At 44.1% G+C, this 23,443-nt stretch overlaps 1 protein-coding gene across 3 annotated transcripts in view; it reads right to left on the bottom strand.

Annotated features, from left to right (window-relative positions):
• Positions 1-23,443, bottom strand: part of LOC115153707 (partitioning defective 3 homolog) — a 555,114-nt gene that overhangs the window by 313,334 nt on the left and 218,337 nt on the right. For all 3 annotated transcript variants that reach the window (XM_029699308.1, XM_029699315.1, XM_029699317.1), the window contains exon 5: positions 18,259-18,396. In XM_029699308.1, the coding sequence (XP_029555168.1) occupies positions 18,259-18,396 (138 nt within the window). The remainder of the gene's footprint in view (positions 1-18,258; positions 18,397-23,443) is intronic.

Genomic DNA, 23,443 nt, shown 5'->3' with positions numbered 1-23,443 from the left:
CCCTGTTAGTGAGCATTTCTCCTTTGCCAAGCTAATCCATCCACCTGGACAGGTGTGGCATATCAATAAGCTGATTAAACAGCATGATCATTACACAGGTGCACCTTGTGCTGGGGTCAATAAAAGGCCACTCTAAAATGTACAATTTTGTTACACAACACAATGCAACAGATGTCTCAAGTTTGGAGGGAGTTTGTAATTGACATGCTGATTGCAGGAATGTCAAACAGAGCTGTTGCCTGATAATTTAATATTATTTTCTCTACCATAAGCCACCTCCAACGTCATTTTACATAATTTGGCAGTACGTCCAACCGGAGATGACGTGTAACCATGCCAGCCCAGGACCTCCACTTCAGGCTTCTTCACCTGCGGGATCGTCTGGGGAGGGGGATGAGGAATATTATTATCATTTTTTTATTTAACCTTTATTTAACTAGGCAAGTCGGCTAAGAGCAAATTCTTATTTACAATGACGGCCTCCCAAAGGCAAAAGGCCTCCTGCGGGGACGGGGGCTGGGATTAAAAATAAATTAAACAAAAATATAGGACAAAACACACATCACGACAACAGCGACAACGCAACACTACATAAAGAGAGACCTAAGATAACAACACATGACAACACAGCATGGTAGCAACACAACATGACAACAACATGGTAGCAACACAACATGGCAGCAGCACAACATGGTAGCAGCATAAAACAGGGTACAAACATTATTGGGTACAGACAACAGCATAAAGGGCAAGAAGGTAGAGACAACAATACATCACATGAAGCAGCCACAACTGTCAGTAAGTGTCCATGATTGAGTCTTTGAATGAAGAGGTTGAGATAAAACTGTCCAGTTTGAGTGTTTGTTGCAGCTCGTTCAAGTCGCTAGCTGCAGTGAACTGAAAAGACGTGCGACCCAGGGATGTGTGCGCTTTTGGGACCTTTAACAGAATGTGACTGGCAGAACGAGGGTTGTTTGTGGAGGATGAGGGCTGCAGTAGCTATCTCAGATAGGGGGGAGTGAAGCCTAAGAGGGTTTTATAAATAAGCATCAACTAGTTGGTCTTGCGACAGGTATGCAGAGATGACTAGTTTACAGAAGAGCATAGAGTGCAGTGATGTGTCCTATAAGGTGCATTTCTGTCTGTAATAAAGTCCTTTTGTGGGGAAAAACTAATTTTGATTACTTGTCCTCTCTGATGTATTGTTGGCTCTACCTTCTTGCCATTTGTGCTGTTGTCTGTGCCCAATAATGTTTGTACCCTGATTTATGCTGCTACCATGTTGTGCTGCTGCCATGTTGCGTTGCTACCATGTTGTTGTCATGTTCTATTGCTACCATGCTGTGTTTTTTATGTGTTGCTGCCCTGCTATGTTGTCGTCTTAGGTCTTTCTTTATGTAGTGTTTGGATGTCTCTCTTGTCGTGAGGTGTGTTTTGTCCTATATTAAAAACAATATGTATCCCAGCCCCCGTCCCCGCAGGAGGCCTTTTGCCTTTTGGTAGGCCGTCATTGTAAATAACAATTTGCTCTTAACTGACTTACCTTGTTAAATAAAGGTTAAATCAAATAAATAAAATACATTGGCTGGGCCTGGCTCCCCAGTGGCTGGACCTGGCTCCCCAGTGGGTGGACCTGGCTCCCCAGTGGGTGGACCTGGCTCCCCAGTGGGTGGACCTGGCTCCCCAGTGGTTGGACCTGGCTCCCCAGTGGTTGGCCCTCCCAGGACCACCCATGGCTACACCCCTGCCCAGTCATGTGAAATCCATAGATAAAGGCCTAATTAATTTATTTCAATTGACTGATTTACTTCTATGAAGTATACCTCAGTAAAACCTTTGAAATTGTTGCAAGTTGCGTTTATATTTTTGTTCAGTATAGAAAAGCAATAACCATTGTGTCTATTTAGGTAAACATATTAACATCCTGTCTACTCTTTGCCAACGCCTGGCAGCCAATGAAATACTAGTTTAGTGAGCTATCTGCTTATTTTTATACCAATTATGCAAAAACGGCAAGTCAGATTCATGCCGCCTACAATTCAAGACAGCACCGCACCCTCTCAGGCCTTATCCACGGCAAGCCTAATGGAAGGAGAAAGCAGATTGGTTCTAGTGGAAATCCTGAATATATTTAGGGAATAACAGAGCACATTTTAATGCATAACAACAGGGTCTACACACACACACAAAACCTGTATATGTAAGACAGAAGAAATGTCAGAAGGAGAAAAGCACAGTGGCGAGACAATGAATCTATCAGAATGATGTTTTTTTTATATGCCACTTCTATCCAAGATATTTAAACTCAATGTGACCAACCAACCTAAATCGTATTGTGTGAATGCCTTTCTCCATCTAAAAAGGTAATGAAAAGAGTATCCAGTATCCACAGACACTGGCTTAAGCCTCAGTGGGCTCACCTGCATGCTACAGGCCAGTGGAGACCAGGCCAAGCCAGCTGGAGCTAACCACAAGACAAAAGAGGACAAGAGAACACAGCTAGCACCCTGGCTGTGAATTTGTGTCGTCACACAAAGGACATTTTTCATCGCTCTCTCCTTCTTTCTCTATTTCTCTCCTTTCTCAATGTCACATAAAAAAACATCCCATTGCCCCCATTCAACTGCTTTTGTTTCCCATTGATGCAAATTAAATGTGTCTCTTTGCTTTAAACGGAGAATGGACCTTCCTGCCTGGCCCTTCCACACAAGCACGCACGCACACCCACACACACACTCCCTGGGCTTGAGATGTTTACTGCAGGCTAGAGCCATGTTACATTCCTACAGCAATTTAAAATCTGTGGCCCTCTAACGGGAACCAATAAAACAGTGTGAAAAGCTCATTGTGACACTGGACCTCATTGTGCCAGTGTAGACTCATTGGAGCACAGGGAAGGGAAACGAACGTAACATAAAAGAGAGTGGAGCGAAAAGAGGAGAGAGAGAGAGAGAGAGAGAGAGAGAGAGAGAGAGAGAGAGAGAGAGAGTGGAGAGAGAGAGAGAAAGAAAGAGAGAGAGAAAAGGGAAATCAAATAAATAGTGTTGAATTATTCAGCACTGAGGGAAATCAGATCCTGTCAATCACCTAAAGTCCATCTTCTGCCTCACTGCAAACCCTGGCAGGGAAATAAATGGTCCTTAACCGGTTAGCCTAATAGGTGTGGCAGAATATGGCTCTTATTAGCTCTCAAATAGTGTATTTGCACTGTGGAAGTTGGACTGCATGGCTCTGTCCCAAATGACACACTATTACCATGATAGTGTACTACTTTGACCAGGCACCATAGGGTAGTACACTATAAAGAAAATAGGGTGCACACCATTTGTGCACTGCAATATGTCCTTTTTCTTTTCCTGGTTTTGACTGCTTAATTGCCTCCAGGTGATGGGTATTCAGCTTGGAACTACAGAGATGTGTCAAAGTGGCTCTCTAAAGTAACTTTTTTGTCTGCCCTTAAATTTGCAATTTGATGTATTGCAAAGTTTTTGAGAGCATAGCTACAGTAATTTCTCCAGACTGTCAACAATAGCTGCCTGGACAAAGTCAGCTCCATTTGAAAATGTCCGCTTGCCTTAAAATATTTGACTCTCTTTCATACTATGACTAGGCAGAATACTCCGAAGGCTTTTCAGCAGTAGGCCTCCAGTATGCAATATAACAAAAAGTGAGCAGTAGAATCCTTGCTTTTAGACTGATTTAATGGTAAAGAAATAACATTAATATTGCCTCTCCCAGTCCGGTTGTCAATCTCTTCTTTGATTCAACGTACACTCTAAACACATTTCATAAAAATAAGGGTAATAACATATTGACTTCCTTGTTTTACAGTACTTCCATGTCTGACTCTGTAATGCAGTTGCTTGGTACAACTTTTCCCTGTACGAGGCACGCTGGGGCCTTCTATTCCCACAAGTCATTATGGTGTGGTGCTAAGGTGCTCCTGCTTCCTATGATTTGTAGCTAATGAGCTGGCACCCCTGCCCATGTTCAATTATTCTCATTGAGAAAGTGATTTCTCACTCCACGGAGCAAATCGGAAAACTCACTCACTAATTCTAATCAGGACGTGGAAAGAAATGTCCCATAAATAAGGTGATGATGAAATATGCTGGAGCAGGTTGAGATGGAGGTGGAGGGAGATTGAGGGAGAGAGAGCGAGAGCAATGAGAGAGAGAGAGAGAGAGAGAGAGAGAGAGAGATGGAGAGAGAGAAACAATGCCTTTCACCTCTTAAAGTAACCTCGGCATAGTTTCACTTGATGTCGTCAGCTTTGACGTGCATGGCGGAGATGTCTCCCCTCTACACTTCTCCAGATCTGTTTGCTGTCAGAGAAACAGTCCAGACAGATTGTTGCTGTTGTTCATTCTGAAGGGCCAAATGAAGGAGGTAGGAAAAGCTGCCTGAGTGGTAATCAGGTGTGGCGAAAGGGAAGAAGAAAAAGATAATCGACATGAGTGCAAGACATGTGTGTGTTTGTCTGTGTGTGTTTATGTATGTGCCTGTGTCCATGCATTTAGACATATGAAGGAGACACAGAAAGGGAGTGACTCTTTGAGCAACACAGCCTATTGATTGCTAATGACTACTTTAACACAAAGGGAGGGATATTGACAGGTAGACCTGCTATCGGAATCACCAGTCCCCCTCCCTCCCTCCCCACTCTCTCTCTCAGAGCGGCGGAGGCTAGCTGGGGGTAAATTAGTCCTGAGAAATAAGTATCAGACAGGCTGCAGGGAGAGCCCAAAACGGTGCAGGAACAGCCCAAAACGGCGCAGGAACAGCCCAAAACGGCGCAGGAACAGCCCAAAACGGCGCAGGAACAGCCCAAAACGTCGCAGGAACAGCCCAAAACGTCGCAGGAACAGCCCAAAACGGTGCAGGAACAGCCCAAAACGGTGCAGGAACAGCCCAAAACGGTGCAAATGAGATAAGACAAATAAAAGTGGCTCCAAAACGTTCAGCAGAGTTGGCTATGAGTTAGGAAAGAAGAGAAAGAGAGAGAGAGAGAGAGGGAGAAGAAAGAAGAGAGAGACTTTCAAGGGGACTGGGAAAGGCCAAAGGGGCAAACTGTGTGGGAAGATATCTGAGAGCAGGGGACTTTAATTGTGCTGCTTCTGATGCTGTTCGCATTAACAGCCTGACGATTGTTATGCCTTTATAATGCAGTCCCAGCCAAAGGCCGTTTCCGACACGTAGGCTACAGTCCCAGGGAGAAGCGATTGTCTGGGCCATTATGTCTCAGATTAAGTTGTCAAATTAAGGCAGAACTTTACTGGTGTGAAGGGCGAGAGGAAGAGGTGAAAAGAATTCTGAATCCTAATAGAGCGAAAATACATTACAGTAAGAGGAGAAGAGAGCAGACCCTGGGTAAAAGCTGTTTAACTAGGCCTATTTACTTTAAAAACTAGTAGAACTACAGTGTTTGGAAAATACCCTCCTAATCTTTGTGTATTTGATAAGACAATACAATATATGTGAAATGATAATGGAATTACACTGTAAAAATAGAAAGTCTCAAAACACCATGATTGTGTAATGAAACCATGAAAAGTGGTGCATCTAAGCTGAGATCTGGTGTATGGAGGGTGTTTGAATGTAAACCCAATGGAAGTGTTTTAATACTCAGAATGTGTTTTAAAACAGAAATGAAGTACTCTAAAACACCCAAAGTGGTTCTTTAACCTTAATATTGGTGTTTTTAAGAGAGTGTTGTGAAAATACTTTGTGGTTTCAGTGCATGTAAAAGGCAGCTTCAAAACACAAACGGTCTCTCATACAATCAATGGTTTATAGCCTAAATATTGATTGATGATAATGGATACAATTGTTCTATGCTTTATTTAGACAGATTAGAAAAGGGAAGGGCAGCAAGATCGTACATTTTGTTGGAATTTTACCCACTCGACCACACAGCAAGAAATTATTCTGGGGTAGCAGAATGACTCATGGCACATGTGACCTGTTGGTCACCACCTAACAATGACCGTATCATGACCTTAGAAGTGACCACTGACCAGGATGAAAAGGTGAGGACAGAGGAGTGTGGGATGTATCTGTCATCTTAGGAGGAAGAGTATTTTCTTGTCTTATCCGGTGTCCTGTGTGAATTTAAATATGCTCTCTCTAATTCTCTCTTTCTCTCTTTCTTTCTTTCTCTCGGAGGACCTGAGCCCTAGGACCATGCCTCGGGACTACCTGGCATGATGACTCCTTGCTGTCCCCAGTCCACCTGGCCATGCTGCTACTCCAGTTTCAACTGTTCTGCCTGCGGCTACGGAACCCTGACCTGTTCACCGGACGTGCTTGTTGCACCCTCGACAACTACAATGATTATTATTATTTGACCATGCTGGTCATTTATGAACATTTTAACATCTTGACCATGTTCTGTTATAATATCCACCCGGCACAGCCAGAAGAGGACTGGCCAACCCTCATAGTCTGGTTCCTCTCTAGGTTTCTTCCTAGGTTTTTTGCCTTTCTAGGGAGTTTTTCCTAGGGAGATTTTCCTAGCCACCGTGCTTCTTTCACATGCATTGCTTGCTGTTTGGGGTTTTAGGCTGGGTTTCTGTACAGCACTTTGAGATTTCAGCTGATATACGAAGGGCTATATAAATAAATTTGATTTGATTTTGATTTGATTTGAAGACGGCAACAAGACCCTATCCCCAAGCACCATGTTAACCCTGTCCTGGGTGTCCCCAAGCACCGGTTTGACCCCAGGTGACTGGAACCCAACACTTTACCCTCACCATGGCCACCTACTTATGTTGATGGGTAGTGGATCCTGTGTCATAAATAGGATCAGGAAATACTCCAGACCTGGTGACTTGACCAGGAACGACTCTGGTCTCAAGTTAAAACTTTTATTGGTCAGGAAAACATTCCTGTCCGCAGTTAAAACATCTCAGCAGTAGTCTGACTCTGTCTGACAAATGACTGCTGCTCCCTCCCTCTCCTCTCCTCTCCTCTCAGGGGGTTGTGGAGTGGCGTTGTGTTAGTCCATTGTGCCGGCAGGTTAATGGACTAGAACAGTTCCAGCTCACTGGCTGGTCTTCACAGGAGAGCAGAAGAGGGGAGCGAAGAGGAGGGGAGAGGAGAGGCACCGGTGCTCTTTGAACACAGACACACAGCCACTCCTCCCTCTAACAGGTGCTGGGCTGGTGGGAATGAGAGAAACATGGGTGGAGATAGAGGGGGCAGTGGTCTGGGAGAAGGAGGGAAGGGAGGGGAAGAAATGAGGAATGGAGGGAGGCTGGAGGGTACTATAAAACAGGTAAAAGAGAGGGAGGGATGGGAGGAAGGAGAGATAAAGGAATGGAGGGGCAGTTGCCGAGGGGAAGAAAGGAGTGAGGAAGGGATGAAGGGAGCCTGGAGAGTGTGGTAAAAGAGGTCAAAGAGAGAGAGATGCTCACTCAGTTCTGCATACAGAATGACAAGTCATCCAGACACATTCCTTTGCCCTTGAGCAGCTCTGAATGAACGCACCTCCTGAATGCTTACCTACCTACCTACCTACCTACCTACCTACCTACCTACCTACCTAGAGTCAAGGTCAATAACACAACGTCTCTCAATTCAACGACAGCCTCAGCAACTAGGCCTGTTGGGGGTTGGGAGGGAAGGAGGGAGATGTAGCCTGTTTGTTTGCTTGACTGAGCAAGAGAAGAAAGCAAACCATGCTTGATTGATCAACATGTGCTCCGACTCACAGCACAAGCTAGTATCTTTCGAACTCAGTCTAGGGAGAGATGGTGAGCTAAGCCACGCTAAGCTGGCTAACCAGGAGAGAGAGAAGCCTGGTTGGGAGCAGCTCAGTGCTGGGTAGTTAATTAAGCGAGGAAAGCTAATTTGAGGCTAAGGCTGTGTTGTAGTGCTGTATGTGACTCTCTCTCAGCAGAACTCTGTCTCTTGTGAGCTGCCATTTACATTATAAGGTAATTACGCAGAGGAGAGCAGAGGCCCCCCTCGACAGAGAGGAGAGACAATGTGGCATTGGTTTTTGTAAAAATAATCCTCTATTTTGAACACACAGCAGCACCTACTGGCCAGGTCCACCGGCTGGGTTTAAAACCCAATGAGAAAAGAATGAGGAAAGAAAAAGAGAAATAGAGAGAGCGAGAGCGAGAAAGAGAGAGAGAGAGAGAGAGAGAGAGACAGAGAGAAGAGAGAGAGAAAGAGCGCGAGAGAGAGAGAGAGAGAGAGAGAGAGCGCACATTAAGTCTTTACTGACTGAAAATGGAATTCCTTTTGTCTGCTTCACACTAAATGAAGTGAGAACTATGGGACAAGTGCAATCCCTGCTTTGTAGACACTAGATACCAACCAATAATTGATTTCAGTGGTTTGGAATGTGGGAGCATCCTCCCTCTTCACTCCCAATATCTCTGCAGTATACCTCCCATGACCTGCCGATCATCACATATCCATCCTGATAGATCAGCTGATTACACACGCAGACACACACACACACACACACACACACACACACACACACACACACACACACACACACACACACACACACACACACACACACACACACACACACACACACACACACACGCACACACACGCACAGAGACACACACACAAAGACACACACATGCACACGAACAGGCATGCAAACACGCACATACTGTACACACACACACACACACAAACACACCACCGATTACACTGCCAAAGAATCCCTGTGCAACCACACACCACCTGTAATTACAATTCTCTATGCAACACACACCTACATCTGCAGGGCCAGGGAAAGGTTACACTCAGCTAATAAAGAAACCGATATATTGCATATTGAGACAGAACAGAGAGATGGAAAGAGAGGGGGAAGGGTGGTACAGTTCAAGGAGGGGGTATGTATAGACAAAGGGGAGAAGAGGAGGAGGTAGGAGGAGGAGAAGACTGTGATTCCATAGCATTCGGTAAAAGGTTCCATTCAGTAAATGCTGCCTGTTATGTGTAAAGTATTTGATCTGCTCTGGTTGCACCTGACTGAGCTAACAGTGCCTGCAGCATGCCATAGGGTTCTCAGGCTGTGTGGGATCCACAACAACCAATACTTAACCTCACAACATATCTGACCACCTTAACTAAGTAAATGCTCATTTTAACCTCCTTTCTCAACCACGAACAATTGGAGTGAAAGGTCATATTCAAGTCCACGATGGTGTACCCATACTAAATAACTCTCCAACAGACAAAGGTTAATGCCTAGAGAGAGATGCCAGTATGGACTCTGAAACATAGATTCTTCTTTATTAAATTAAGCGTCTTTGATCTACTAGGGGAAATAATGAAACAAACTGAGACCATCCCTCTCACTACTCACTCATGCAGACAGCAGGGCAGGGGAGCATTTTGTTTTCAGATAGGAAGAAACAAACTGAGACCATCCCTCTCACTACTCACTCATGCAGACAGCAGGGCAGGGGAGCATTTTGTTTTCAGATAGGAAGAAACAAACTGAGACCATCCCTCTCACTACTCACTCATGCAGACAGCAGGGCAGGGGAGCATTTTGTTTTCAGATAGGAAGAAACAAACTGAGACCATCCCTCTCACTACTCACTCATGCAGACAGCAGGGCAGGGGAGCATTTTGTTTTCAGATAGGAAGAAACAAACTGAGACCATCCCTCTCACTACTCACTCATGCAGACAGCAGGGCAGGGGAGCATTTTGTTTTCAGATAGGAAGAAACAAACTGAGACCATCCCTCTCACTACTCACTCATGCAGACAGCAGGGCAGGGGAGCATTTTGTTTTCAGATAGGAAGAAACAAACTGAGACCATCCCTCTCACTACTCACTCATGCAGACAGCAGGGCAGGGGAGCATTTTGTTTTCAGATAGGAAGAAACAAACTGAGACCATCCCTCTCACTACTCACTCATGCAGACAGCAGGGCAGGGGAGCATTTTGTTTTCAGATAGGAAGAAACAAACTGAGACCATCCCTCTCACTACTCACTCATGCAGACAGCAGGGCAGGGGAGCATTTTGTTTTCAGATAGGAAGAAACAAACTGAGACCATCCCTCTCACTACTCACTCATGCAGACAGCAGGGCAGGGGAGCATTTTGTTTTCAGATAGGAAGAAACAAACTGAGACCATCCCTCTCACTACTCACTCATGCAGACAGCAGGGCAGGGGAGCATTTTGTTTTCAGATAGGAAGAAACAAACTGAGACCATCCCTCTCACTACTCACTCATGCAGACAGCAGGGCAGGGGAGCATTTTGTTTTCAGATAGGAAGAAACAAACTGAGACCATCCCTCTCACTACTCACTCATGCAGACAGCAGGGCAGGGGAGCATTTTGTTTTCAGATAGGAAGAAACAAACTGAGACCATCCCTCTCACTACTCACTCATGCAGACAGCAGGGCAGGGGAGCATTTTGTTTTCAGATAGGAAGAAACAAACCCCACAAGGTGGTGCAGCTCCATTCAAGAGCAGAGCACATGAACATTCTCCTGGCTGGCACTCTGACCAAAGCTTCTATCAGATTCTCCTCTTTCTTTTGGCTCTCTGGCTCTTCATGTAACACTGTATTTATCTGACCACTGAAGGGCTGGACAGTCAGAGAGGAAGGGTGGACGGACTAATTGTTTTTTTATACTTCATAACAGATTTAAATGTACAATTTCAAAGTTAGGCTGATCCTTCAGTGGACCTAACCAAGATGTGTTTGGGTTGAATATGTCTGTTATTGACACCATGTGTTAGTCTCACCCCTGTGTAGAGTTCATAAAGGCTGTCAGATAGTCTGAGCCACTGTGAAGGAGAAGCACTCAGCCGGGCCATCTCTCACTCTCTCTTTCTCCCCCTCCCTCAATCTCTCCCTCTCCACTCTGCAAGTCAGTAGATCCCATTAGCATTCATCAACAGGGATAATGGGGCAGCGTTAACGACAGCTGTTTATTTAAAGAATAACTCATAAGGCCTTGGCGTTTATGGCTTGATAAAGAGATGCGATTTACAATAAGCTCTACATAATGCTCTGGGAAGTGCTTCCCAAGGGCCTTGATGGAAGCATTTGACACTGCTGTACTGTATAGCCACAAAAGCAAAGCATGTGTGCAAATTTAGAGTACACAGAGGCATAGACACAGACAAACAAATCACATTCAACAAAAGTGAGATATACTGTACCTGTGTTATAAATTCCTGCTGTTTTTAACAGGATTCTATCCTTTCCCATGTCTGAGGAAAGTGACCTATTTTAAAGGGCCAGTCTCTTGCTTCATGGCCACTCTAAAGGGCCAGTATATGTCCCAAAAGCACCCTATTACCTACATATGGCACTACTTTTGACCAAAACCCAAATGTTGTGCTATTTAGGGAATAGAGTGCCATTTGTGATGCAGGCCCAGTCGGTTGCTTCTTGAATGAACATGCTTCCTGTTTAAAGGGAGAGTAGAGGAGCCACACAACGCCTCTGTGTCCGTGTCTGACTGAACAGAATAGAACAGCATGTCTAATTCATAATAAGAGTGGGAAGGAAGGGCTGATTAAAAATGCATTATAAAGTGGCACTTTATACGAAATGGTTCAGGACACATCGGAACGGAGGGTAAGTTGTTCAACAGACTGGGGCCCTCGTCCCAAATGGCCCCCTATTCCCTATGTAGCACACTACTTTCAACCAGGGCTTTGGTCAAAAGGTGTGCACTATGTAGGGAATAGAGTGCCATTTGTTAAGCAGACAGGGGCAATTAAAGGGCACAGAGGAAACTGTGAGGACACGACTAAAGCAACATTTCCGACCTTCAAAACAACAATTTAAAGATGATCTGTGAAACACTGTGCTTTTATGTAACATCTAAATATTAACTGATCTACTAAAGATGTAATGCAGAAATATTATCTCATTGAATCCAGAGTAAAAAAATTGTTGATTATTTAAGAGGAAGAATAACAGACATCAGATAAATACATCATGATAAACAAATAATTGCTTTCATTTCACTTATTTTCTTTTCTGTGTGTGTCTGTGTGTGTTTGTGTGTGTGAGTGTGTGTGTGTCTGAGTGTGTTTTTGTGTGTGTGTCTGTGTGTGTTTGTGTGTGTGTGTCTGAGTGTGTTTTTGTGTGTGTGTGTGTGTGTGTGTGTGTGTGTGTGTGTGTGTGTGTGTGTGTGTGTGTGTGTGTGTGTGTGTGTGTGTGTGTGTGTGTGTGTGTGTGTGTGTGTGCGGGCGTGTATAGGTGTGTGTGTGTGTGCGTGGGTGCGTACTCATTATCTCCACTCAGCTTTGCCGATCATAACAGTGTGATGTTTTAATGAACCGTATTTTTATCTCGGGCCTTGAGATAATACATTGGCAACCACCCGGCCATCATTGAGAAACAAGGACAGATATCATAACAAAGGGAGGGAGGCTGATTGCTAAGATGACAAAAACCCTGACAATGAATGTGATTTCAACCCAGGTAGAGATGCAACCTCCTCCACTGAATTAAAACACATTGTGCAGTATACTGCATGCAATAACACCAGTTGTATGTATGTTCACTGTATGAACAGAGTGTTTAAACAAGCAATTCATTGAGGTGATTCTGGAGCCATCGTCATAAACGAGGAGCTTCCTCCAGCATCATAAAACAAGCCTCAACACTGATATTAAGATGCAATAAAAATATGATGCATAAATCAATAGTGTAAGTCACAAACAGTGACGGCTACAGCAAGGCCCTCCATTTTCCTAACGCCCATCCTGGTCTATGCCCCAGAGCACTGAGGCTGCCACAGCTTCCAGTTAACCCAGAGAGGAGAGCCTGATGGTTGGCATGGGATAAAGTGGAGTGGGCCTGACGGGTTTTTGGCTATGTGGCGGCTTGGCGTGACTAGTGTGGAATGTGGAGGCAGGAGGAGCGTGTAAAGACACAGGTCTAATGCAGTAGCATGAATCCCAGAAGCCATTGCCGCCACCTGTCTTGGAATGGCCCCCGTCATTCCACATCACTACTTTCCCTGGGAGGAGAAGGAATGGTGGAGAAGGTGGGGATGGGGGTTGAAGAGAAAGATAGGAAGAAGAGATGGAGGGAGGAGGGGCAGTTGGGGTCTGTATTCTAATGTGGCTTCACCCATCAGCCTAGGTCAACATCACAATGCATGATGGAGCCTTAGGGGAGGTGGGGTTTGGTTGGATGAGGAGAAGAGGCTGGATGAAATGAGGAGTCAGAGGGCCTGAAAATTGGAGTACTGCTGGAGGTCCTTGCCTGTGACAGCTCATCTGGGTCACAATACAGCTGTAATGGTGGTGTGGACTCCAAATGGATGACTCTGTCAGTTATGCCTGGGCTGGTGGGGGCTGGGGCTCTGACTGAAGGACTGCTCCACTGGATCAGAAAGCTCCAGAAAAACAGCCCCCACTGGGAGAGCTGATTGGCTTCTCCATGCAAGATGGCTCTCCTTAATGATGATGCATAACCCAAGGCGGGATTGGATTCGGCAGCGCAATGCAAGGCAAGCTGGCCTACTCTATCTGGGCCTGCTTCCCAAATGGCACCCTATTCTCTACTGCATAGTGCACTACCTTTGACCAGAGACCTATGGGCCCTTGTCAAAAGTAGTGCACTATGAAGGGAATAAGTGGCTATATTTGTTGCACACATTAGTGAGAGTCCTGTCCTGTTTAAGTGATATGTGGTAGAAGTTCCCGAACAATTAAATATACATAGGGGACGGATCAGAGTGGCAGCGGGTCTTAGTAATATGTAAACATGTCCATTTGATCCGTTCTGCCCTGTAATCACAGCCATTTTGGAAGCCTTTGTTTAGGCCTCTATAAGTGCAAGCGAATTAACACCAGAACCACTGGGCTTACGAGCAGTCATTCTGATTGCAACAGTCTAACAGTGCAATTAATGCATTTCATATATGCTAAGACAACAATATTAATTTGGTTATGTTAAAAAAAATTATAACGCAATAGCATTTTTTGTTTATTTTACTGTAGGCTATATGTAAAAACCCAAACCAAAAAACACCAAAATTCAGGGGATCAATCAATTTTAGTCGAGGAGTTTGTTTGTTACGACTATGAAACAGAAAGCATCAAGTGCATTCAGAAAGTATTCAGACACCTTCCCTTTTTCCACATTTTGTTAAGTTACAGCCTTATTCTAAAATTGATTACTTTTTTTTTTGTTTCATCAATCTACACACAATACCCCATAACGACAAAGCGAAAAAAGGGCTTTCGAAATGTTTGCAAATGAATAAAAAATAAAAAAACAGAAATACCCTATTTACATACAGTTGAAGTCGGAAGTTTACATAAACCTTAGCCAAATACATTTAAACTTTTCACAATACCTGATATTTAATCCTAGTAAAAAGTCCCTGTCTAAGGACAGTTAGGATCACCACTTTATTTTAAGAATGTGAAATGTTAGAATAATATTTGAGAGAATGATTTATTTCAGCTTTTATTTCTTTCTTCACATTCCCAGTGGCTCAGAAGTTTTCATACACTCAATTAGTATTTGGTAGCATTGCCTTTAAATTGTTTAACTTGGGTCAAACGTTTCAGGTAGCCTTCCACAACCTTCCCACAATAAGTTGGTGGAATTTTGGCACATTCCTCCTGACAGAGTCAGGTTTTTCAGTTCAGCTTTTTCAGTGAGGTCAGGGCTTTGTGATGGCCACTCCGATATCTTGACTTTGTTCTCCTTAAGCCATTTTGCCACAACTTTGGAAGTATGCTTGGGGTCACTGTCCATTTGGAAGACCCATTTGCGACCAAGCTTTAACTTCCTGACTGATGTCTTGAGATGTTGCTTCAATATATCCACATACATTTCCTGCCTCATGATGCCATCTATTTTGTAAGGTGCACCAGTCCCTCCTGCAGAAAAGCACCCCCACAACATGATGCTGCCACCCCCGTGCTTCACGGTTGGGATGATGTTCTTCGGCTTGCAAGCCTCCACCTTTTTCCTCCAAACATAACGATGGTCATTATGGCCAAACAGTTCTGTTTTTGTTTCATCACACCAGAGGACATCTCTCCAAAAAGTAAGATCTTTGTCCCTATGTGCAGTTGCAAACCGTAGTCTGGCTTTTTTATGGCGGTTTTGGAGCAGTGGCTTCTTCCTTGCTGAGTGGCCTTTCAGGTTATGTCGATATAGGACTCGTTTTACTGTGGATATAGATACTTTTGTACCTGTTTCCTCCAGCATCTTCACAAGGTCCTTTGCTGTTGTTCTGGGATTGATTTGCCCTTTTCGCACCAAAGTACGTTATTCTCTAGGAGACAGAACGTGTCTCCTTCCTGAGCGGTATGACGGCTGCTTGGTCCCATGGTGTTTATACTTGCGTACTATTGTTTCTACAGATGAACGTGGTACCTTCAGGTGTTTGGAAATTGCTCCCAAGGATGAACCAGACTTGTGGAGGTCTACAATTTTATTTCTGAGGTCTTGGCTGATTTCTTTTGATTTTCCCATGATGTCAAGCAAAGAGGCACTGAGTTTGAAGGTTGGCCTTGAAATATATCCACAGGTACACCTCCAATTGACTCAAATGATGTCAATTAGCCTATCAGACGCTTCTAAAGCCATGACACAATTTTCGGGAATTTTTCAAGCTGTTTAAAGGCACAGTCAAGTTAGTGTATGTAAACTTCTGACCAACTGGAATTGCAATACAGTGAAGTCAAATAATCTGTCTGTAAGCAATTGTTGAAACAATTAGTTGTGTCAAACACAAAGTAGATGTCCTAACCGACTTGCCAGAACTATAGTTTGTTAACAAGAAATTTGTGGAGTGGTTGAAAAACTATTTTTAATGACTCCAACCTAAGTGTACGTAAACTTCCAACTTCAACTGTCAGTATTCAGACCCTTTGTTATGAGACTCGAAATTGAGCACCAGAGCATCCTGTTTCCATTGATCATCCTTGAGATATTTCTACAACTTTATTGGAGGCCACCTTTGGTAAATTAAATTGATTGGACATGACTTGGAAAGGCACACACCTGTCTTAATAAGGTTGAAAATGCATGTCAGATCAAAAACTAATCCATGAGGTCGAAGGAATTGTCTGTAGAGCTCCGAGACAGGGTTGTGTCGAGGCACAGATGTGAGGAAGGGTACCAAAACATTTCTGCAGCATTGAAGGTCCCCAAGAACACCGTGGCCTCCATCATTCTTAAATGGAAGAAGTTTGGAACCACCAAGACTCTTCCTAGAGCTGGCCGACCAGCCAAACTGAGCAATAGGGGGAGAAGGGCCTTGGTCAGGGAGATGACCAAGAACCCGATGGACACTCTGATAGAGCTCCAGAGTTCCTCTGTGGAGATGGGAGAACCTTCCAGAAGGACAAAAATGTATGCAGTACTCCACCAATCAGGCCTTTATGGTAGAGTGGCCAGATGGAAGCCACTCCCCAGTAAAAGGCACTTGACAGTCCGCATGGAGTTTTGCCAAAAGGCACCTAAAGACTCTCAGATCATGAGAAACAAGATTCTCTGGTCTGATGAAACCAAGATTGAAACATTTGACCTGAAAGCCAAGTGTCACGCCTGGAGGAAACCTTGCACCATGGTGGTGGCAGCATGCTGTTGGGATGTTTTTCAGCAGCAGAGACTGGGAGACCAGTCAGGATCAAGGGAAAGATGAACAGCGCAAAATACAGACAGATCCTTGATGAAACCTGCTCCAGAGCGCTCAGAGACGGAACCCAATCGAACATCTCTGGAGAGACCTGAAAATAGCTGTGCAGCGATGCTCCCCATCCATCCTTACGGAGCTTGAGAGGATCTGCAGAGAAGAATGGGAGAAAATCCCCAAATACAGGTGTGCTAAGCATGTAGCTTCATAGCCAAGAAGACTCAAGGCTGTAATCGCTGCCAAAGGTGCGTCAACAAAATACTGGGTAAAGGGTCTGAATACTTGTGTAAATGTGATATCAGTTTTAAAAATGTTATACATTTTCAAACATTTCTAAAAACCTGGTTTTGCTATGTCATTATGGGGTATTGCGAGTAGATTGATGAGAGGAAAAAAAACGATTGAATCCATTTTAAAATAAGGCTGTAACGTAACAAAATTTAGAAAAGGGCAAGGGGTCTGAATACTTTACAAATGCACTGTTTGTGTGAAATTAGTTTCGGTACAGGTCAAGTTTAGGTTCAGTTTCGAGGCAATTATCAGGGTGATTATCAACTGGGCACAACACCTTCACTGTCAGGAGAAGGAGCGTAGCAGGCCCTACTGTCGGGAGGAGGCGCAGCGGGGGACAACCACTGAAAAAAATGACACGCCCTCTTAAAACTAGTTATAACTCCACTTCTTTTTGTGATATTAAGTTTCAAAACAACTGCAGTGTGTTATATTAACTTATTAAGGAAAGTCAAGGACGGAGGGGGGAATATTTCAAAATGGCGGAGTAATAAAACAATTAAATTCATGAGTAGTCCAAATTAGTGCTTTAGCGGTTCTAGTGATGAAACATCTAATATTCATTAATATGAAGTAACAAACAAATGCCTAGCTGCAAACTTATATCACCCTTACTCTCTCTCCCCATCACTCTCTCTTCTTTCCATTTCTTTGTGTGGCGGAGGATCATTTAAACACCTCCCACATGGTCCCGGCAGCCAGGCAACTGATGTATCGACAGACAGACAATGAAATAGCAGCAGCGGCAGGAATGTGTGAAAGACAGAGATGGAAGATGGAATAAATACTTTCCCATCGAGCGAGGATCGAGAGCTACTTGGCCCACACCTTCAAGGTCATTTATGAGCTCCACAGAGACTGTCTGCCATTTTATTTAAGTTCCACTTTTTCAAGCGCCGTTTTCCCTTTTCTCTCAGCCTTCAATAGGAAGACCAGTCAGTCAAAACGAGAGAAAAAAAACAGACATACTGTAAAACAGAAATACTGCAATGTTTGACTCTGAAAGCTCCATTGAAAGCACAATGTCATGTAAATGAACACTGAGGTAAGGGCCAGAGTTGGCTGGCTGAACATCAGTAATGTACATGTTGTTGTTTTTGTAACACTAGGGTTAGGGCCAAAGTTGGCCGGTATGTATGTATGTATGTATGTGTGTGTGTATGTATGTGTGTGTGTGTGTGTATGTATGTGTGTGTGTGTGTGTGTGTGTATGTATGTATGTATGTATGTATGTATGTATGTATGTATGTATGTATGTATGTATGTATGTATGTATGTATGTATGTATGTATGTGTGTATGTGTGTGTGTGTGTGTGTGTGTATGTGTGTGGTCCTACCTGATCCTGTCTGTCCAGCCAGCGGTCCACCATGGGGTGGTTGGCGCTGAGTGAGGAGCGGGCAGTCTCTCTCTGGAACTGGGTGGCCCAAGCTGCTGAATCACGAGGGAGACTCCGGTACGCATCTACATCCTTACCCTGCACACACGGACGAGAGGCAATGTTTAATACCACATTTTGATACACAGTACATGCAGTATACTGTAATAAAACAATAGTATTCGATTGATACACAGTATATGCAGTATACTGTACCACACCAATAGTATTCGATTGATTCACAGTACATGCAGTGTACTGTACTACAACAATAGCATTCGATACAAGTCCACACACAAATCCTAATTTACCCTGCAGACATGGAGGAGAGACAACGTTTAACACACAAAGTCACACTATAATCATCTGTTATTCACACAAACACACAAGAACATACATTATATTGTACATGTACTACGTCTCCAAAGTATGATGAAGTACACATCGTCCAGCGCTACTTTTCACTAAGCAATTCCATGCTGACATGACAGACAGATGCGATTGTGATGCTGTTAAATAGCTGTAATATGATTGGCAGGTAGTCTAGCTTATCTTGGCCATGAGCCACACACTGATACAGTTCATTCCTATCTCAGTACACACACATGCTAAATTCTTGTCACTAATAGCCTGGCCACGTCACCGGGAGCCGCTTGGTGCCTTGGACCACAGCTTAGCTCTACTATCATATTGAGTGTGCTTCCCAAATGGCACACTATTCCCAACATACTGCACCTACTTTTGACTGGAACCCTATGGGTAGTGCACTGTTTAGGGAACATGGTGCCCTTTGGAACGCAAAGAGAATTAAGAACCTCTCGAAAACATTTCCTGTGAAGGTGAAATCAAATACCCTCGGGCTATGCTAATTAGATCGCCATTTGTTGGAGTTTATAGAGCAAACACAGGTAGAGAGAGGGGGGGGGGTTACAGTCCAGACAGACATGCCAGGCCAGTCTCGGCCTAGAAAACCTACAGAGCAAGGCTGCTGTTGACTTCAGACAGCACGTGTTTGTGTGTGGTGCCTGTCTGTGTGTGATACCGCTGGTGGCTACAGACTGTCAGACCAGTCTAGACCAGTGTGGCCGACCCACAGCTGCTCCGTCACTATGTCGGTCAGGACAACATGCACTGGATAGGGCTGTTACGGTGACCGTATTACCGCCACACCGGCGGTCACGAGTCATGACGGACGGCAGTCAAATTCCACGTGACCGTTTAGTCACAGTAAATAGGCTTCTCCAAGCTCTGATGCTGCTGATGGTCATTAGTAGACTACCAAACTTGATAACTGCCTGGTACTCAGCACTCTATTGTCCCTCTAATCACTCTGACGTCAATGCAAATGTAATTGAGCTCATGTTCCGCAACATTTCAATACGCTACACAATTACAGTGCCTTCGGAAACTATTCAGACCCCTTGACTTTTTCCACATTTTGTTATGTTACAGCCTTATTCTAAAGCTGATTAAATAAAAACAATTTCTCAGCAATCTACACACAATACCCCATAATGACAAAGTGAAAACAGGTTTTAAGACATTTTTGCAAATGTATTAAATATAAAAAAACATAAATACTTATTTACATAAGTATTCAGACCCTTTGCTATGAGACCGAAATTGAGCTCTGGTGCATCCTGTTTCCATTGATCCATTGATCATGTTTGTAAAACTTGGGGTCCACCTTTGGTAAATTCAATTGTTTGGACGTGATTTGAAAAGACACACACCATCTTCATAAGGTCTCATAGTTGACATTGCATATCAGAGAAAAAAACAAGCCAAGAGGATGTCCGCAGAGCTCCGAGACAGGATTGTGACGAGGCACAGATCTGGGGAAGGGTACCAAAACATTTCTGTAGCAGTGAAGGTCCCCAAGAACACAGTGGCCTCCATCATTCTTAAATGGAAGAAGTTTGGAACCACCAAGACTCTTCCTAGAGCTGGCTGCCCGGCCAAACTAAGCATTTACATTTTACATTTTTGACATTTTATTCATTTAGCAGACGCTCTTATCCAGAGCGACTTACAGTAGTGAATGCATACATTTCATACCATACATTTTTTTCTGTGCTGGCCCCCCGTGGGAATCAAACCCACAACCCTGGCGTTGCAAACACCATGCTCTACCAACTGAGCTACAGGGAAGGCTAAGCAATAGGGGGAAAAGGGCCTTGGTCAGGGAGATGACCAAGAACCCGATGGACACTCTGATAGAGGTCCAGAGTTCCTCTGTGGAGAAGGGAGAACCTTCCAGAAGGACAAAAATGTATGCAGTACTCCACCAATCAGGCCTTTATGGTAGAGTGGCCAGACGGAAGCCACACCTCAGTAAAAGACACATGACAGCCCTCTTGGAGCTTGCCAAAAGGCACCTAAAGACTCTCAGACCATGAGAAACAAGATTCTCTGATCTGATGAAACTAAGACTGAACTTTTTGGCCTTAATGCCAAGCACCACATCAGGAGGAAACCTGGCACCATCCTTAAGGTGAAGCATGGTGGTGGCAGCATCACGCTCTGTGGATGTTTTTCAGCGGCATGGACTGGGAAACAAGTCAGGATAGAGGGAAAGATTAACAGAGTTAAGGAAAAAACAGAGAGATCCTTGATGAAAACATGTCCCAGAATGCTCAGGACCTCAGACTGGGGCAAAGGTTCACCGTCCAACAGGATAATGACCCTAAGCACACAGCCAAGACAACACAGGAGTGGCTTCGGGACAAGTCTCTGAATGTCCTTGAGTGGCCCAGCCAGAGCCTGGATTTGAACCTGATCGAACATCTCTGGAGAGACCTGAAAATAGCTGTGCAGCGACGATCCCCATCCAACCTGACAGAGCTTGACAGGATCTGCAGAGAAGAATGGGAGAAAAATCCCCAAATACAGGTGTACCAAGCTTGTAGCATCATACCCAAAAAGCACTGAGTAAAGGGTCTGAATACTTATGTAAATGTGATATTTCTGTTTTTGTATTGTGTGTAGATTGATGAGGAAAAAACAAACAATTGAATCAATTGTAGAATAAGTCTAACGTAACAAAATGTGGATAAAGTCAAGAGATCTGAATACTTTCCGAATGCACTTGTACATGAGAAAACAGTGATTGCCAATATTAAAAGGAGGATCCCATCCGCTTTCTGTAGGCTAGGCCTACTATATTTATTTCTCAACTTTCCTAATATTAAGCACATTGCTTATATTTACAAGAGGAGTATAGCCTACCTGGCTGGCATGAAAATGAACCATGGGAAAAGTGTCCTCCATTCACTATTTAAGTGCATAGATGACATACATTTTTTTTCCCCTGCCCGTTTCGAGACAGGTGCATGATAATGGTACAAATTTCACACATACAGTACCAGTCAAAAGTTGACACACCTACTCATTCAAGGGTTTCTCTTTAGTTTTACCATTTTCTACATTGTAGAATAGTGAAGACATCAAAACTATGAAATAGTACATATGGAATCATGCAGTAACCAAAAAAGTCTTAAACAATTCTAAATTGTTTTTACATTTAAGATTCTTCAAAGGAGCCCCTCTTTGTTTTGATGACAGCTTTGCACACTCTTGGCATTCTCGCAACCAGCTTCATGAGGTAGTCACCTGCAATGCATTTCAATTAACAGGTGTGCTTTGTTAAAAGTTAATTTGCGGAATTTCTTTCCTTCGTTTGAGCCAATCAGTTGTGACAAGGTAGGGGTGGTATACAGAGGATAGATAGCCCTATTTGGTAAAATACCAAGTCCATATTATGGTAAGAACAGCTCAAATAAGCAAAGAAAAAATGACTGTCCATCATTACTTTAAGACATGAAGGTCAGGGAATACACCACATTTCAGGAACTTTGAACATTTCTTCAAGTGCAAATGCAAAAACCATCAAGCGCTATGATGAAATTGGCTCATGAGGACCACCACAGGAAAGGAAGACGCAGAGTTCTCTGCTGCAGAGGATAAGTTCATGAGCGTTACCAGCCTCAGAAATTGCAGCCCAAATAAATGCTCCACAGTTCAAGTAACAGACACATCTCAACACCAACTGTTCAGAGGAGACTGCGTGAATCAGGCCTTCATGGTCAAATTGCTGCAAAGAAACCAAGGACACCAATTAGAAGTTTCATGAACCGTCTCAAAGTTCAAAACAAAGAGGGAGACAACGTGGAGATGAGGAATAACAAAATATATTTATTAACTAAAGTAAACTAAATACAATTAACAATGGTGTGTGTAGTCAGTAATCAGTAGTGTAAGTGAGTGGTTGCTTGCATAAATGTGATCATGAGGGGTGTTGAATGTGCCAACGCAAACAAACAAAACAGCCACAACCAAAATCTATCAGTGTGTCTGCATGGAGAGAGACTCCTCAATGAATGGGGAAGTGGTACATTTATCCTGGGACACACCCGAGCCCAGGTGTGTCCCATGTCACTGACGAACCTCCCAGCTCCGCCCGCCGGCATCCTAATAAGGAAAACAAGAGCAAAGAGAGAATACGGAAGACAGAGTGGAAGGGTCCCCCCCCATAAAAACCCGGGACCAACAAGGACCCCGGAACATTATACCAGTCACACAAATGAAATACTGCCCTGGATCCTAGTAATTGACCCAGCCTCTGCGTCCCAAATTGACCCAGCCTCTGCGTCCCAAATTGACCCAGCCTCTGCGTCCCAAATTGACCCAGCCTCTGCGTCCCAAATTGACCCAGCCTCTGCGTCCCAAATTGACCCAGCCTCTGCGTCCCAAATTGACCCAGCCTCTGCGTCCCAAATTGACCCAGCAAATTGATGAGGGGGTACGTGTTCACACTTCCACTTGCCCCAGCCAACCTCGTCCTCCCCAGACCTCAGCAACCTTTAAGAGGAAAGAAGAAAACGAGGACCAGAAGGAACAGACAGGAGCGACAGAACAGGACAACACCAAACAAAATATACAATGGTCAGTCACGTAGACATTCATGAACAGGGAGCACAAGAGAGCACGTCAGCAACAAGCTCCAAGGAAAAGAACGTCTCAGGGTCCTTCTCATTACATTTTGGCAACAACCGTAAGTTCCCAACAATATCAAATGTGTCCGGGGCACGACCAAAAGAGGAGCGACCCCTAGGTAAATCTTGGTCACCTTCCCAGAGCAAACTCT

This window comes from Salmo trutta, chromosome 2 (assembly GCF_901001165.1).
Source record: "Salmo trutta chromosome 2, fSalTru1.1, whole genome shotgun sequence".
Taxonomy (NCBI): Eukaryota; Metazoa; Chordata; class Actinopteri; order Salmoniformes; family Salmonidae; genus Salmo; species Salmo trutta.
The sequence above is the reverse complement of the archived record's forward strand: the minus strand, read 5'-3'. Positions and strand labels throughout refer to the sequence as shown.